A 16,765-nucleotide genomic window follows, 5' to 3' on the forward strand; every position below is an offset into this window, starting at 1 on the left:
ATGCCTTAGGGGGTATTGGGAAGGCATGCGGCTTGGAAGTTGTGGGGCTTAGAATCATAGAATTGTAGAGTTAGAAGGAACCCTGCAGGTCATCTCATCAAACTTCCACTCAGCTTGGTCTTGGGTTTTCCACACTCCGTGAGCCAGGCACCAACCAATGCTTGTACCATCACTACTTTCACATGTTTCTAAAGGTGGCTTATATAAGCTCTGAACTGTGGTGCATATGCTAAATGGTTACTGTTTTGTTTCATAAGGGGGTTGGTTTGTTTGTTTTTGCAACATGAAAATGGAGAAATGGTTCAACTTTGGTTTACTGTGGCACGCTTAAGCCAAAATACAAAAAAACCCCACTTAAAAGGCCTAGTTCCGCTCCCATAGTAAACTCTAAATGTGTTGGACGTAGGAGTTGTATTCTACCATTTCTTTTCACAAGGCAATGAGAGCCTGAAGCTATCAGGTGCGAGCCATCAGGTGCTACTGTCAAAATAAGAATGACATCGAAATGAGTTCATGTGTTCCCTTCTAAACAAGTAAAACCCCACAAGATAAATAGAGCACTCTGGACACTTTTCTTGAAGTGGTGGGGCAGTCTTGGTTAGAGCAGGTGCAGCCTAAAGTAGCCTCTTATGTACTGCAAAAAGAGGGGGGAAAGAACACACAGATTCACATACAATTTTCCTATGCTAATTTATATGTCTGGATGGAAATTTAGAAATAATTGCTATGATTTAAATAAAAATACAGTACATCTCACTATGGTGACGACAACTGTGGCTGGATGACGTGAGTGCCTTCTTACTCTGCTGTCCAGGCGCTAACTGGATGGGCAAGGTGAAGGCCTCTGCTCTCTCTACATGATGGACAGCTCTTTGGATAGAGAACACCTTTAAACAGAGAACTCTGTAAAGTAGAATACATGGACACCCTAGTGCTGGTTGTTTTATAAAAGGCTGTTTACTGACAGCTTTTACCCTTAAATTTATTTTTTTCTGCTTTACTTTGTTTAAAATTAAACCTTTTTGACAACAGAAATCCTGCAAAGTGTTTTATTTCCCTTTTTGTTTTGGGCAACCGCTGTGCTGGATCTGAATACTGCAGAGTTTATGCAGCTTACATTATCAGATGGAGGTGACTTTATTTCCTGCATTTATTCTTCCGGACTGAACAGCATTATGCAATTATGCCTGCTTTTAAAACTGCGTATTTTACACGGGGTGATTCTGTAACCAGGCCATGATGCATTATGGCAGTGATAATGTATACAGATAAGCCAAAGGAAACATGTTGCTGCTGTGCTAGGACTGAAACAGGATATTGCACTGGAAATGGAATGCTTAGTGCTTGCAAATTAGGCACTCCTTTTTCCTTTTCCTTTTCATTGATGGGGGGCAAAAAAGAAAGCCTTCACAGCCAAGTCAAGACTGCACAGAGAATTATTGGGTGCACTCTTCCCACCTTAGATCAAATCTATGCTGCCAGGTACCATAAGAAAGGGGACGCAGGTGGCGCTGTGGGTTAAAGCCTCAGCGCCTAGGGCTTGCCGATCGAAAGGTCGGTGGTTCGAATCCCTGCGGCGGGGTGCGCGCCCGCTGCTCGGTCCCAGCGCCTGCCAACCTAGCAGTTCGAAAGCACCTCCGGGTGCAAGTAGATAAATAGGGACCGCTTACCAGCGGGAAGGTAAACGGCGTTTCCGTGTGCGGCTCTGGCTCGCCAGAGCAGTGATGTCACGCTGGCCACGTGACCCGGAAGTGTCTCCGGACAGCGCTGGCCCCTGGCCTCTTAAGTGAGATGGGCGCACAACCCCAGAGTCTGTCAAGACTGGCCCGTATGGGCAGGGGTACCTTTACCTTTACCTTTTACCATAAGAAAGCGGCAGAGATAGCACAGGATAGTACGCACCCCGGAAATGATCTCTTTCAGCTTCTGCCTTCTGGAAGAAGGTATAGGGTTATAAAGGCCAGAACTTGCCGCCTGAGAAACAGTTTCTACGCTAATGCAATTCTGGTTCTAAACGCAGCATAAGGGGTCTCTGTAGTATAGTGTATTTTAAAATGGGGTTTTAGAGTTTTTTTAGGGGTTTTTGAATGTTTTATGTAGTTTTTATGTAGTTTTTAGGTAGTTTTATGTAGTTTTTCAATTTCATTGTTCCGCAAGGGACAGTGACAATAAAGATATCGTATCGTATCGTAAAAAGTCTCATATCTAAATAGAGAAGAGAAAGTGCAAAGTCTAATGCTGTCTTGCACGGTGCTGCTCTGTTGAAATGGCTCAGTTTGCGCATCATGGTTAGCCATGTTTTCCCGAGATGTGCATGAGCTGGAAGGAGCTGCCATGATCCACCCACCTCAGATGGAACTATGTACTGGGCTATGCTTTCAGCCGGCAAATACCTTGTGGTAGAAAATTCCTTTGTTTAGCTATATTGTGTGTGAAGAAGCACTTTCTTTTGTTCCGAATCTTCCAGCATGCAGCTTCGTTGAATGGTCCCAGGGCTTTTTTCCCAGCCAGAACTCACCGGAACTCCATTTTGGCACCTCTCAGGTAGGCTCCATTGCCATTATAAGAGAACAAGGGAGGTGTTCATGGAAGAAGAAGAAGAGTTTGGATTTGATATCCCGCTTTATCACTACCCTAAGGAGTCTTAAAGCGACGAACAATCTGCTTTCCCTTGCTCCCCCACAACAAACACTCTGTGAGGTGAGTGAGGCTAAGAGACTTCAGAGAAGTGTGACTGGCCCAGCAGCTGCAGGTGGAGGAGCGGGGAAGCGAACCTGGTTCACCAGATTACAAATCCACCGCTCTTAACCACTACACCACACTGGTTCCGGCACCTTTTTTCCTAGAAAAAATAGCACTGGCAAGGCCCATCTACTTTCCCCACACCTCAGTCATGTCTCCCCAGTCTTACTCACCTTGTTTCTAAACTTAAGAGAGAAAGGGAAATGGGTGTCGGACAGGTAAGCCATATGCTGTTGTCAAAAAGGGAGTGGACAGCAGACGAGGGAGCTCTGAGGAAAAGAGGGACTGCGAGGCAGAGAGCCTATACAGCAGCAAAAAAGTCAATGGCAGGTAAATAGGAACTGAGTTTAATACCCTTATTTAAAGGTAACCAGCTATGTCTTTTGCTATTGATCTCTGTTTAGTTATTAGTGCAGTGGTACCTCGGGTTACAGACGCTTCAGGTTACAGACTCTGCTAACCCAGAAATAGTACCTCAGGTTAAGAACTTTGCTTCAGGATGAGAACAGAAATCGTGCAGTGGCGGTGCAGCGGCAGCAGGAGGCCCCATTAGCTAAAGTGGTGCTTCAGGTTAAGAACAGTTTCAGGTTAAGAACAGACCTCCAGAATGAATTAAGTACGTAACCAGAGGTACCACTGTACCAGCCAGTCACATCACAGAAGAATTTTTATCTTGGTTTCTGAATTCAGGCTTTGCCGTCTATGCAAAGGGGAAGAGTGTGTTAAAGTGAGGATCTTCCACTTTCTTTACAGTCTCACACAACACAGTTTTGATCTTCCCCCACAATGTTCTATTTCATAAATTAATTACCTCTAGGATGACAATTTTCATGCGAAAGGCTGGGCTGGATGAATCCCTAGCCGGAATTAAGATTGCCGGAAGAAATATCAACAACCTCAGATATGCAGATGACACAACCTTGATGGCAGAAAGTGAGGAGGAATTAAAGAACCTTTTATTGAGGGTGAAAGAGGAGAGTGCAAAATATGGTCTGAAGCTCAACATCAAAAAAACGAAGATCATGGCTACTGGTCCCATCACCTCCTGGCAAATAGAAGGGGAAGAAATGGAGGCAGTGAGAGATTTTACTTTCTTGGGCTCCATGATCACTGCAGATGGTGACAGCAGCCACAAAATTAAAAGACGCCTGCTTCTTGGGAGAAGGGCAATGACAGGCCTAGACAGCATCTTGAGAAGTAGAGACATCACCTTGCCAACAAAGGTCCGTATAGTTAAAGCTATGGTTTTCCCAGTAGTGATGTATGGAAGTGAGAGCTGGACCATAAAGAAGGCTGATCGCCGAAGAATTGATGCTTTTGAATTATGGTGCTGGAGGAGACTCTTGAGAGTCCCATGGACTGCAAGAAGATCAAACCTCTCCATTCTGAAGGAAATCAGCCCTGAGTGCTCACTGGAAGGACAGATTGTGAAGCTGAGGCTCCAGTACTTTGGCCACCTCATGAGAAGAGAAGACTCCCTGGAGAAGACCCTGATGTTGGGAAAGATGGAGGGCACAAGGAGAAGGGGGCGACAGAGGACGAGATGGTTGAATAGTGTTTTCGAGGTTACCAGCATGAGTCTGACCAAGCTGCGGGGGGCAGTGGAGGATAGGAGTGCCTGGCGTTCTCTGGTCCATGGGGTCACGAAGAGTCGGACACGACTAAACGACTAAACAACAACAGGATGACAAGCCTTACCTCCTGGGTCTCAAAGCTGCTTCATTTACTTCCACATCGAGTGAATTTTCCCACCCTTCCTCACTCAGGATTTAGATTTCCCTTTTGCTTCTGCCCATGTGCAAATTAGCCTCTTCAGCCCAGGAACTGGCTCATGGTGACCTAGACCTGCCCACTCCCCTCCCCAGCTCATCAGCAAGCAGAACTATTTCCACATTGGCTTTGGAGTCTTCCTGCTGCATTTGTAGCTGCCCCTGTCTGAGTAATTAATGATAGTGCTGTTGTTTATGGGCTTGAGTTGCTAACACTCTTGGCTGGAAATGCATTTCTACCTTTGGGGCCTGCTAGTTTTCTGTTTCCAGTCCCACTTCACTGGTCCAGGTCAATATTTTCTGTGTAAATAGATTTATCCAATAATGGCTGGTAGGAGAGTGTGTCATTCATCAGTCCCGTAGCAAACACAGTAGACCAACTTCCACTAGAGCCCAGGAGGCTGCACTAGTGCAGATTTGAAGAAAATGTTCCTTTTTTCTATAGGTACACTCCTGTGGTGTGCTTGATATTGAATGGAAGACTTTGAGGCCATAACCACCCCAGTCCTTGAAAGAAAAGAGTCCCATAAACTTCAATGGAGCATTTGTACACACAAGCAAGGCCTAGAATCGGGGCCTAAGCATGAGTTGCTTGAACTGGTCCTACCACATCCCCTGCGAGAAATATTCCCTTGGTTTTATGTGGAATTCTAGGGCACTAGGTATATTAGAGGTGTACCCAGGTGGCAAATTCTCCAACAACAATGGCACTAAACAAAGCAACAGGGGAACTAATGAGGTATGCAGCCCTCATTATGATCTATTAATCCAACTGGTCTATTGTCGTCATGAAAATGATACCCAAGAAGTACCGTATTTCCCGAATAATGTTATATGGAGCTACAATTGCTCGCCCCCCCCCCCCAACTCAATCAGCAATGATATTTCTTTCGGATGACTGATAAATCTAGTGTCACCCCCCTAGACCTTATTGTAGTTCCTGTTAGAGTCAAACTGGAAATAGTACATAGATGACAGTTCTGAATAATATACCCTTGTGTTGAATGTTTCCTATGCTGACATTTATTAAAATAAAAAACAGGCTTTTAACAACAACAACAACAACAACAATGCGCAAATGACCACATGCAAGTTTAACACAATAGCAACATGTATCTATGTTGGAAAATTGTCTTGCGTCAAGCATTCTGAAGGAGATAACTTGCGAGTGCACCCTGCAAATCTTAACTCCTTCACAAACCATTCGTTGGTGTCTTCTTCCAACCCGTTTATGTTAATGTGCTAAAGTGTGTGGCAGAGGCGGGATCTCTGTTGTGCAATGATTCTATGACATCCTAGAAGCAAGTAAAACAGACCTGTGCAACCTGTGATTCATCAGACTAAGGGGCTAAGCCTTGCCCCACCTTTGCTCCTGCCTGCCTCAGACTGCACGGAACAGAAAATTCTTGTGCACTAGGCCAAGCAGAACATCAAATTGAGCACAGGACAAGATGCCCAAGCCAGCTTTAAAACAATGTTTGAGATAGTGATGGCTATGGCAATGCTTTTTACAAACTGCCTGCTCCAGATAATTTTGGAAGGATTCGCTAGCAGCCTTGCTGCTCCTGGTGAGCATCCTTTATAGATCAGAGCACTGAAAGACATAAGCATATTTTGTCTGTAATGTATCTGTTGCTTATATTTTCTGTTAACAAGCCCAAAGGTATACATACGTACTTGGAGAGTGTGGGAGGTTGACGCAGGAATTGCTCCGTCTTTTTAAATTATGGTTCTGTTCGCCTTCCTAATTGCTTCTTCACTAGGAAATCGCTTTTTCAAAAAACATTTCCCTAAGAGCTAAAGATAATCAACTTTTGTTTGTTTCTGTAAATATTTTTGTGTCCTTAAGGAAATAATAATTTCTATTGTTGCAAGAATGTGGCGGTGGCCACTCCTCTAGGAAGAATGAGAGCAGATGGCTGTGAATACATTCCTTGAAAAAAAGGCAACTTGGCAACAAAAATGAAGCCAATTCCAGCCCCTCCTCCCTCTTTTGACATCTCTGAAGATGTGATTTTGCTTCCCTTCAGGTGGGTAAGGGGAGGGCTAGGGGAAAGCAAATCTCTCTGGTGTATTAATCTGAGGAGCTGTCAAGAGTTCACAGCCTGGAAAGTACGCACCGTGTATTCCATCACTGAAATTAAGTGTTCTGAAAGGTGGAGCTGGAGTCCTGGGTCTCTGGCATGGGGAAATATATACACTGCATTCCATCACTTAAAATGTTAACCTTGTCCCTCACTGGTGACTGGGAACAGGAACACTTGCTCCATGCTTGCTAGTTAAATGGCAATCTGTCAGTGCAACAGGGACGGCAGGGGGGCTGTGTTGTGTTATGTCAGTCTCTGTGATTTGGCTTTAATGTTCCATAGTTTCACTTGTTTGCGCTTGCAAGGCTAGGCGAGGGAGTAGTAATATATATATTACTTAAAGATTTCCCATTGCCCCAACAACTTTGTCCCTCCTGCTGTGGACCACAGCTAATTACAGGGAAAAATAGAGTGTTTCAAAAAACTTGTCTAGCTTAAACTATAAAGATGGTGCAGCAAGTGTGGCGCTAGTTGGAGGAGCTAAAATAGTTTCTTTATTCTTTTTATTCAATTAGGTTGCATATCACTCTACTAAGGTTCAAGAGCCTATTGATTTCAGTAGTGTGGATGTGTGAAAGATGGTTTCCTGTGTATGCTCTCAGAAAGGTTTACATCTGCAAAATGGAGACAATGCAATGCTCTTTCGCCATAAAGAATTAGGGTTTGCAGGAAACGTTATGCTGACAAATAAATAGCACAGAACACCTGTAATGTTCCATATGCTCTATGACAGGGGTCAGCAACCTAAGGCCCATGAGGGTCATTTAACCGCCCCCCGAGCCGCCCCGAACCGAGCTGCCTGCTCCGCGAGTCCCTGCATGCTGCACTAAACCAGCGGGGCACGGGGACTCGCTTCCTTTGCGCCGGAAATTGTGTCTGCGCAGATGCAGATGCTGGAAATCGCAGGTGCATGCATTCATGCGCACACACAATCCAGCCCACGGAGGAATCTCTGCTGGAGTGAACTGGCCCAGGCGAGGTAAACCTTGCCGACCCCTGCTCTATGACATCTACACCATCAGTCCTTGCATCTATACTGAGAGTAGGGTCTTTACTATTTTAAGTTTTTTAAATGGAGGGTCCCTCCTAGGCTGGGCTGGTGTTCATTTCCTTAGGCATGTCTGAGCTGATATTTATAATCAGTGTTCCCCAGGTCATATCGTGAAGCCACATGAAACAATTAGTTCAGTCAGCAATATTCCAGGAATGGCACCTATTTTCTTATTTTTCACACCTGTTAATCTACTAATGAGATGCCCTCCAAATATTGGGAATGCAAATGGCCTAGAGACATAACAGGCTTTGGCTACTGAGCAATTTTCTGCCTTGCACCTGTTTCCTTTGGACAGTGTTACTGAGGATGATGACAGATACGTACCTCGCCCTTCTTGAGTTCAGCTGTCTCCGTCTTGTATAGGCAGGGCCCTCTTACACACTTCTTCCACAAGTGTAGTTCTGTGGGTTCACAGCTGCTTTTCACCCCCTCTTCATGCTTGCTTCAGCTGTGCAGGTACGAATGTGTAGTGGACACACTCTCAGACTTGCACAAAAATCTCCATTCCGTGTCCATTCACAGAGGCATCCCACAGAGACAGTGGACTCAATGTAGCTTCGCCTGACCCTACAGGGATTTTAATCAACCAGTTGTATCATAACTCCTTCCATCTTATTTATATCAATTCTCTGGGGAAACAGGGAATAGGGCTTCTTGACTTAGACGCAATCTGGGTGATGATGACGACTTTCAGTTCTGTTGTATGTGGCAACAATTGCTGCTTGGACAGAGCCCCACCAAGCAACTACTTTCATTTCATTTACGTTAGCTTGGAAGTTTGCTATCACTTGGTAGGTTTTATAAACATGCAGATTGGTTTGAGGGGGCTGGGAGGGGACTGAGCTAATGAGTGCTGATGTTTTGCTGCATTTGCTGGCAATTTCCCCACGTGCTGCTATAGGGGTTCACCCCACCATCCCAATCCAATTCTGGTGTGTGGGGGCAGGAACGGGGGGCGGGGGGGGGCAGGGGCAGAAATAACCAACAGGAATCGTAAGTTGAATCCAACTCTCAGTAATATTTAGGATAAACAAAAGCACCCCTTTATTCAGTATTTTACTGAACACTAGAAAGAAATAGGATTACATGTTACTTAGTAACTAGCAATTGTTAGGTGATGTTCTCAAACTTTTCCAAATCACCCACAATGGAATTTTGAAGATGATTTGCAGACTTCATGCTTCTCAGTTGTGGCTTCTCCTAATTTAGCTTCTCCCTACCTAGCCCATTTTTCTCTCTGCTGAACAGAAAGTGACAGCCCTTGAGATATTTGAAGATGGCTATCTTATCTACTCTCAGCCGCCTCTTACCCAGGCTGAACCAGCTCCCCCAACCGTTCCTCATAAGGCTTGGTTTCCAGACCCTTGATTATCTTGGTTGCTCTCCTCTGCACACTTTCCAGCTTGTCAATATCCTTCTTAAACTGAGGTGCCCAGAACTCCGGGTGTGGTTTGACTGAGGCAGAATAGAACAGGCCTATGACTTTTGACAGTCCACTATACTAAATTCCGTATTTTTATGTTGTGAACCGCCCTGTTATCTTTAGGTAATGGGAAGTATACAAATGTAAAGAAAAATTATAATAATACTTCTGTAGAGAAGCAGCCTAGAGTAGCATTAGCTTTTTTTGCAGGTGCATCACAGTGTGTTGACTCCTGTTAAGCTTGTGGTCTTCTAAGACCCCTAGATCACTTTCACATGCGTTACTGGCAAGCCACGTGCCCCCCCCCCGTCTTATATTTGTGCATCTGGTTCTTCCTGCCTGCATGTAGAACCAGGCATTTGGCCTATTGAAATTCATTTTGTTAGCTTGGGCCCAGTTCTCCAAACTGCTAAGGTCATCTTGAATCCCTGTTCTGTCTCCTGCGGCACTTGCTACAGCTCAGAAGAATGGTATTGTATATACGTATTTGTTGTGTTGTGCTGTGTTGTGTGTTTATCACTTCACTTGGGTGTCACAAGAGCACCAAAGCAATCTTTATACAATTTTATCCATACAGTCAAATAACTCAAATGTTTTATCAAATTGTCTGTACACCTTGTTTTATCAAATGTTTTGTCAAAATGTCTGTACACATTAGCAACATTTGCTTCAAGTGAAACGAAAGTTGCAGCAAACTGCATGCTGAAATTAATTTTAGAAATTCTCCCTGTTAAACTGAAATTTGAAGAGAGTGGCATGCAGGGCAGAGCAGACTCATGCAGTGATGAAGGAGTGGGAAATGTGTCCAATACTTCATCCACCAGGGCAAAGAAGTCACTGCTCCTTACTCTTGTTAGGAGCATTTATGCATTTCTGTTTCAGTAAATTCTGATGTGAATGGATACAGCTTTACATCTCCTAGACTAATGTGTGTTTTGGAATATATTAACCCTCCTGATTTCTCACTTCTTTGAATTCGGTGATACAGTTCCTGTTTCAAAAAACATATTTAAGTGTGGGTGAAATGCACTTAGAAATTCATACATTGGGATAAAATGCATAATTAAACAGCATATTTCATGATAACATATGCAGAACAACAACAACAAAAACCCCCTACATATTAGTGTGCAAATGGGATCCAATGGGTTCACAACATTAGCTTAGGGATGGATGATAAATACATGGATTGATCTTTCCACTTAATGTAGGTGAAGGTTGAAATCTGGAGCAGAGTCCTGTCAGCAGATTTGAAAGAATGGGAAGTATTATAGCAGAAGACATTGAACTTAAGCACCAACACTTTGAACTGGGCTTAGACACTTACAGGCAACCATAATAGCTGAACTCAAATTGGTGTTGTGCAAGTTGCCCCTTGTCCCGGTTGGGACATGAGCCTTGCACATGTTGCTCTTTCTGGTTTGTTTTCAATGGCATTCCCACACAGAGGGCCTTGTAGCAGACTTAACAGAATGTTTCTAGAGTATGGACAAGGGTTGCAAAGTATATTTCTGAGCTTGTTTACCAGATTTGTATTCTGCTTTTCGACTATTGCCCCCAAAGCAGTTCACAACAGCCATAAAATCAACCAAATTCTCTAAAATCAAACCATAAAATAAATTAGGCCATTTGTGTTTGTCTTTTAAGATCCTGATTTTGAAAACAAAACCACCACCACAACAAAAAAAATAACACCCCCCCCCCACCTATGGATAATATCTAGTTCCTCTGAATATGAGGGAGGGGAGGAGCTGAAGGAGCAGATTTATGAACTGAGGCAGGGGGGTGGCATCTCGGTCTCCACCTCCTTCTTTCTGTTTCCTGGTTTTCTCAGGGATGATAGTTGGTCTTTCCTGGATGCTCTGATGAGATGCCAGTTTGGCTGATCCTTGAGCTGTTTTGCTGTACCTGCAGCTCATACTTCTTTCATACTTCTGCCTTCTGCAAAAGAAGACCATAGAATCACAGAACTGTAGAGTTGGACAGGACCACAAACAGGGCAACCCCCTGCAACACAGAAATCTTTTGCCCAGTGATTTCCTTCTAGAAAAAAGGTGCCAGCAATGTGTACCCCTGAGTGCCCCCAGAAAAAAGCACTGCTTTCGCCCAACGTGGGGCACGAACCCACAACCTTGAGATTAAGAATCTTACGCTCATATTTCTTCCCTTGGTCTTGACTTTATGACTGCATCACCTGGAGGACAGGACACGCCAAAGAAAGATTCCATGATCTGCCTAGCTGAACATGTCCCCCCCCCCAAAAAAAAAAGGTTGTATTGCTAACCATTTTTGCTTTCTGTTTCATTTTTAGAGCACCTTCCCTCTTAAATTTTGTGGACTCTGGTCAAAGAACATCAGCTGGCTTACTGGGCACCAACCACAAGATGGCGATAATGTCACAGTAGAAAGAGGCCAGACTTTGTTCTTGGATACAAGCACAAGCATCCTTAACTTGCTTCATGTCAAAGGTCTGAGCGAATTTCGTCCTCTTCTACCCCCCCCCCCCCATAGGAAGGAAATGGCATCTATTCATTTGCTTTATTAACACTTAAACCTCTCATTTTATGTATGTGCTGCTTGAGGGGCAAGATACTTTTCTGCTTTGTTTCACTATACACCTGCACATGAAAGAGTAACAACAGCAGTGGTCTCACTAATAAGCTGCTGCAGTTAAATGTGCAGAATTCATGTTGCCCCTTGCAGCTTCCACCTCTGAGGCCTGCGTGTCAGAATGCCATTAGCTTGAAACCTAAAATAAATAAACTTAAGGAAGTTAATGTGAAGAAAGTTTCCTCTCTTCTCCATGCCACCCCTGAAAAGCTTCTCTAGAGGGCAAGGGGGCCTTTCTGACCAACGTGGCCCTGGGCAAAGGAAAGGAATGAAAGGGAAAGGAAGCCTTCTTCCAGGAATTTCCTTAAGTTACACTTATTTTAAGACCCAAGGCAATGTGTTTATAGAATCGTTCAATGCTACTATTACAGTGGCTTAGCACCATCTACATGCATGATGTTCTAATCTAAAATACAATCTAAAATGGTGCCCCTGACCATTAGGTCCAGTCGCCGATGACTCTGGGGTTGCGTGCTCATCTTGCTCTATAGGGCAATGGAGCCAGCTTTGGTCCGCAGGCAGCTTCTGGGTCATGTGGCCAGCATGACTAAGCCGCTTCTGGTGAACCAGAGCAGCGCATGGAAATGCCGTTTACCTTGTTTACCTTCCTGCCAAGTGGTACCTATTTATCTACTTGCACTTTGACGTGCTTTCAAACTGCTAGGTGGGCAGGAGCAGGGACTGAGCAACGGGAGCTCACCCCGTCGTGGGGATTCAAACCGCCGACCTTCTGATCGGCAAGCCCTAGGATCTGTGGTTTAGACCACAGAGCCACCTGCATCCCTGTCTAAAAATAGGAGCAGGTAAGCAACAGGGGAATGGAAGCATGGGGAAGAATGTGTGGTTGTTTCAATTGCAATGGACTTTGGCATACTGACAGTTGAGAACAGGGACTAGCAGTGGGCGAGGAAGAAGCAGATCCAGTGGGAAAAGGAGAAGGTGGGAGAGGGAAAGTGAGTTGGTGCCATCGTGGGAGAAATGTTTAAAGAATAAGTGGGAGTCCAAGCAGTCAGAGTGAGCACAGGCTCTTTGGGGGCCCTTAGCACTTGCTGGGGTTCTCCTCCTCCTCCTCTATTAAGTTTGTATACTGCCCTTTGTCCAAAAATCACAGCATAAAAATACAAAACAAGAACACAAAATACACAGTAAAACAGAAACAAACCAATAAGCCCACTGCACTGTGTGCTTGCAGTGTGGCTATGCCTTGAGGTGGGAGAGGCCACAGAGGAGCAAAGGTGTTGCACCCAAGCGCATACACAAGCTCTTACTGTCTGTGCTCCTGGCTGTAATGATGTTCCCTAAGTCTGAGCAGAAGGAGCTGGTTTTATATGAACTGAAGCATTTCTCATTGGACCTGGTTGTGCTTCTCAGAGAACAGCTCCAGTTCACACACGTCCAGCAATGTGTGCTGTGTAAAAAGGCAACGATGGTGTGTGTGTGTTCTAAAACGTATCTGGAAGGTGAGGAAACTCTGCGTTGCTCTGCATTGCTGCATGCCAGCATAATTAAAAGGTTGGAGCAAGACCAGGGAGAGCCCAATTCAAATAGTCACTCAGTCACGAAACTTACTGGGTGACCTTAGGCTAGCTGTTCTCTGCAGCCTAACCTGCCTTGCAGGGGTGATAAGATAAAATGGGGGAGGGGAGAACCATGCACACGTTGGAGGAAGGGTTGGGTAGGCATTCCATCAATTTAATGTCCTGTAGAAGCTGGCCGGAGCGGTACCTATTTATTTACTTGCACTTTGACGTGCTTTCGAACTGCTAGGTTGGCAGGAGCTGGGACTGAGCAACAGGAGCTCACCCAATCGCGGGGATTCGAACCACCGGCCTTCCGACCAGCAAGCCCTAGGCTCAGTGGTTTACACCACGGCACCACATAATATATACACATGCAAACTTGTGCATGTGGGTGCATACATGCGCACACGTCACACACTGTTTCAGAGGTTCTCACTGCGTCTCATTTATGGTGTTGTAACTTTTGTTAGAAAAACAGAAGTTGGTGTTTTTCACCCGAAGGAGGAGCCCTGTTAAGGCAGAGTGTTGTGAAGAAATTCAGCTAACTTCCTTCAGTTCTGTTGAAAGATAGTTCTATCAACAGAATGTGGGAAAAGACACAGAAAAAAAGAAGGTTTAGATAGGGGACAGGGCTTTGAAGGTAGCATTTTAATTCTTCAGTTTTATACCTATTGATTTCCAGTTTTTCCACGGAGCAATTCTCATCATCTTCATCTGAAGATGTTAGCAGCTAATGAGGCTTAATTCTACAAAAAAGTTTTATCTGCTGGCATCTGGAGATCAAAGTGCTGTGGAAGGCAGGCTGCTGTTGTTTTGTTTTCTTCCAGTATTTGCTGGCAATCCTTTTAAAGTAAAGTTTCAAGTTCTATATCTAAGTCAGAGGCAGGTTTGTCCTGATCGCACCACAATTCCATTATTATTATTTTTAAAAAATCTGCTCAATATAAAGGTGCATGGGTATGAACTGACCATGTGAAGCCAGTAGATCGACTTAAAAAATAATAATGCATCTTCATTATTTTTATACTGCATTGCCTGAATGTAGTTCCCATTTATCTAATCCATTTTTTTAGTTTTGCTCAAACCTTTTCAGTTATAATTTTTGATTCAGTTTTTAGTTAGTATTCAGTTTTTATCATGAAAAAAATGCTATAATTTAAATACTGTCAGAATGATTCTAGCAATGACCATGTTTTAATTTTTTTCAAGAGATGTAATTTTTTTTTAAAAAAACCCCCAAATAAATTCCACCAACTAATGGGCAGTCTACTTCAGTATATATGTTTGTGTGTGTGTGGTTTTTATTATTAAAGAAGGAAACTTCTTTACCTTCTGTTTATATGTTGTATCTAGGATTGTCGTAGTTTGGAAAAGCTATGTACAAAGGGGAAATACCTGTTTGCCATTCAGATGGAACTCAGTTGGAATAGGAAGAAAATCCCATCAAATATCAGTTGATTGATTTTTTGTACCTTAGATCTTTGTAAATTCTGATTTGTGACTCAGTACAGGATGCACACATCTATTTCTAGACCTGCCAAGGATGAGGCAACAGCTTGCGCATGAGATTCCTACAGCTCTTATTAGCCAACAAAGTTGATTATATGCATCTTTGGCAGCTGCTAAGATTCATCCCAGGCTTCTCTGGTGCCTCAGTGAAAGTTAATCCTAGCTCTATTAACAAAAGAAATTGCATTCCACTTCTGCAAAGCTTTAGCAAAATGGTTGATCAGTACATTTCCTCTACTTGTACAATGTAAGAAGTGGCACAGGTGGAGTTTAATAAGAGCCTTGGTGTGATTGCTTGGTTTCTCATTGCTTTGTTACATAACCCAATGACTGGCAGTGGAATGGGTAAAGTGTGTGGTTGAGACAACATGACAGGTCTGTCTGCATGTGCAAATTGTCACTTGATGCTGCAGTCATCAGATAATGAACATGCATGTGTGAACCAACTCTGTTTGCTCTCCGAATATTAAAGCCCTTAAATTTTCTAGGAACTCTCCAAAACAATTACAGCTTTGTTGTGCTAAGATTTGTTCTTAGATACCACCTTTGCCAGGCAAGTCACTCCACACATGGAAAGTGTGGATTGATGGTTGCCTTAATTCACCTAATTTCTTACCATCCCTCCATTTCATTCCTCCAGATCTTGAAATGTCGTGCCTTCATTAGCCAATCGGTTTATTGTATTGGCTTTTCAAATATGGACACTGATTAATCACTTCTTCCCATAGCAGCTGCTGCAGATGAAGTTGCAGAGCAGGTTCTGTGTATAATAAGCAGCCAGGTTGTTTTAGCTTTAACATTTCAGTTGATATTAGAAATAGTCCTGGACCTCTACAGATCAGATGTCATCATAATGCGCTGTGGTCTAAACCACGGAGCCTATTGGGCTTGCCAATCAGTAGGTCAGCAGTTTGAATCTGTGTGATGGGGTGATCTCCTGTTGCTCTGTCCCAGCTCCTGCCAACCTAGCAGTTCAAAAGCATACCAGCGCAAGTAGATAAACAGGTACCACTGTGGCGGGAAGGTAAATGGCATTTCCGTGTACTCTGGCTTCTGTCACAGTGTTCCGTTGTGCCAGAAGCGGTTTAGTCATGCTGGCCACATGAGGCAGAAACCTGTCTGTGGACAAACTCCGGCTCCCCCAGCTTGAAAGCAGAGATGAATTCATTTGGACTTAACTGTCCAGGGCTCTTTTACCTTACTTCACCCTGAATTCAAATAGTGATGTTGCCTGAGTAACTGCTTAAACAACTGGGGAGACAAGGCAGTGATTACTTGCTATGACCCATTGCAGGACTGCTGTTTCTTATCTCTCTGAAGGCCATACAAATAAATTATAATCTGTGTAATATATAGGGAGCCCACCCCCCCAATATACAGAACACCCACTGTCATTCGTGCTGTTCCAGAGCAAGCACAAATGCCTGCATGTTATGGTCATAACCTTTCTTCCTCTCTGGCATTTGTTTTCTTTGGCACACACAGCCACATTTGACTAACCACACCGAACACAATGCTGTTTCATTTCTGTTCATGTGGCGCAGTTTTCCTCCAGAAGAGATGCCTTATTCGAGCTGCTGATTAAATCACCCTTGCTTGGCACTGGTACTGTCAGGAAGGAGTCCAAGCAGCTTGCAAGGGAGCCCACGCCATCTGAACAGATGGGCACACATGCAGATGGCCAAGAAACATGGACATCAGTTTGGGGAGTTGATTTCTGACTGAGAGTGTTCAAGCATCTGCCTGTGTATAACTCGGAGTGGGAGGAAGGCTTTGATCCAGAAAAGCGCTTTCATACACTGCTTGGCTTTAAGCACACATTGAGTTCTATGAATTCTAATGGGAGCACTTGCATATTAAAAATCCAGCACCTGTTTAAATGCCTTGCTTAACTGGGACTGGAATTGGTATCCCCAGTGTGCTGTGGATCTGCAGTTGGCGAAAAAAATATGTTTAACGCAAGCTGGATAAATGTAATGCAAAAATTGCTATATATAAGAAATCCACAAAGTTAGACTGACCAGTATAACTAATGACAAAAGTATGGTACT

General features: G+C 43.9%; 1 protein-coding gene across 1 annotated transcript in view; it reads left to right on the plus strand.

The window, feature by feature from the left end:
* Window positions 1–16,765, plus strand: part of PKHD1 (PKHD1 ciliary IPT domain containing fibrocystin/polyductin) — a gene marked incomplete at its 5' end in the record, with an annotated part of 233,235 nt that overhangs the window by 63,596 nt on the left and 152,874 nt on the right. The window contains one exon of the mRNA XM_079971281.1: window positions 11,387–11,543. Within this exon, the coding sequence (XP_079827407.1) occupies window positions 11,387–11,543 (157 nt within the window). The remainder of the gene's footprint in view (window positions 1–11,386; window positions 11,544–16,765) is intronic.

The sequence above is a fragment of the Podarcis cretensis genome (genome assembly GCF_951804945.1).
Source record: "Podarcis cretensis genome assembly, chromosome: 3".
In the NCBI taxonomy this organism is placed as follows: domain Eukaryota; kingdom Metazoa; phylum Chordata; class Lepidosauria; order Squamata; family Lacertidae; genus Podarcis; species Podarcis cretensis.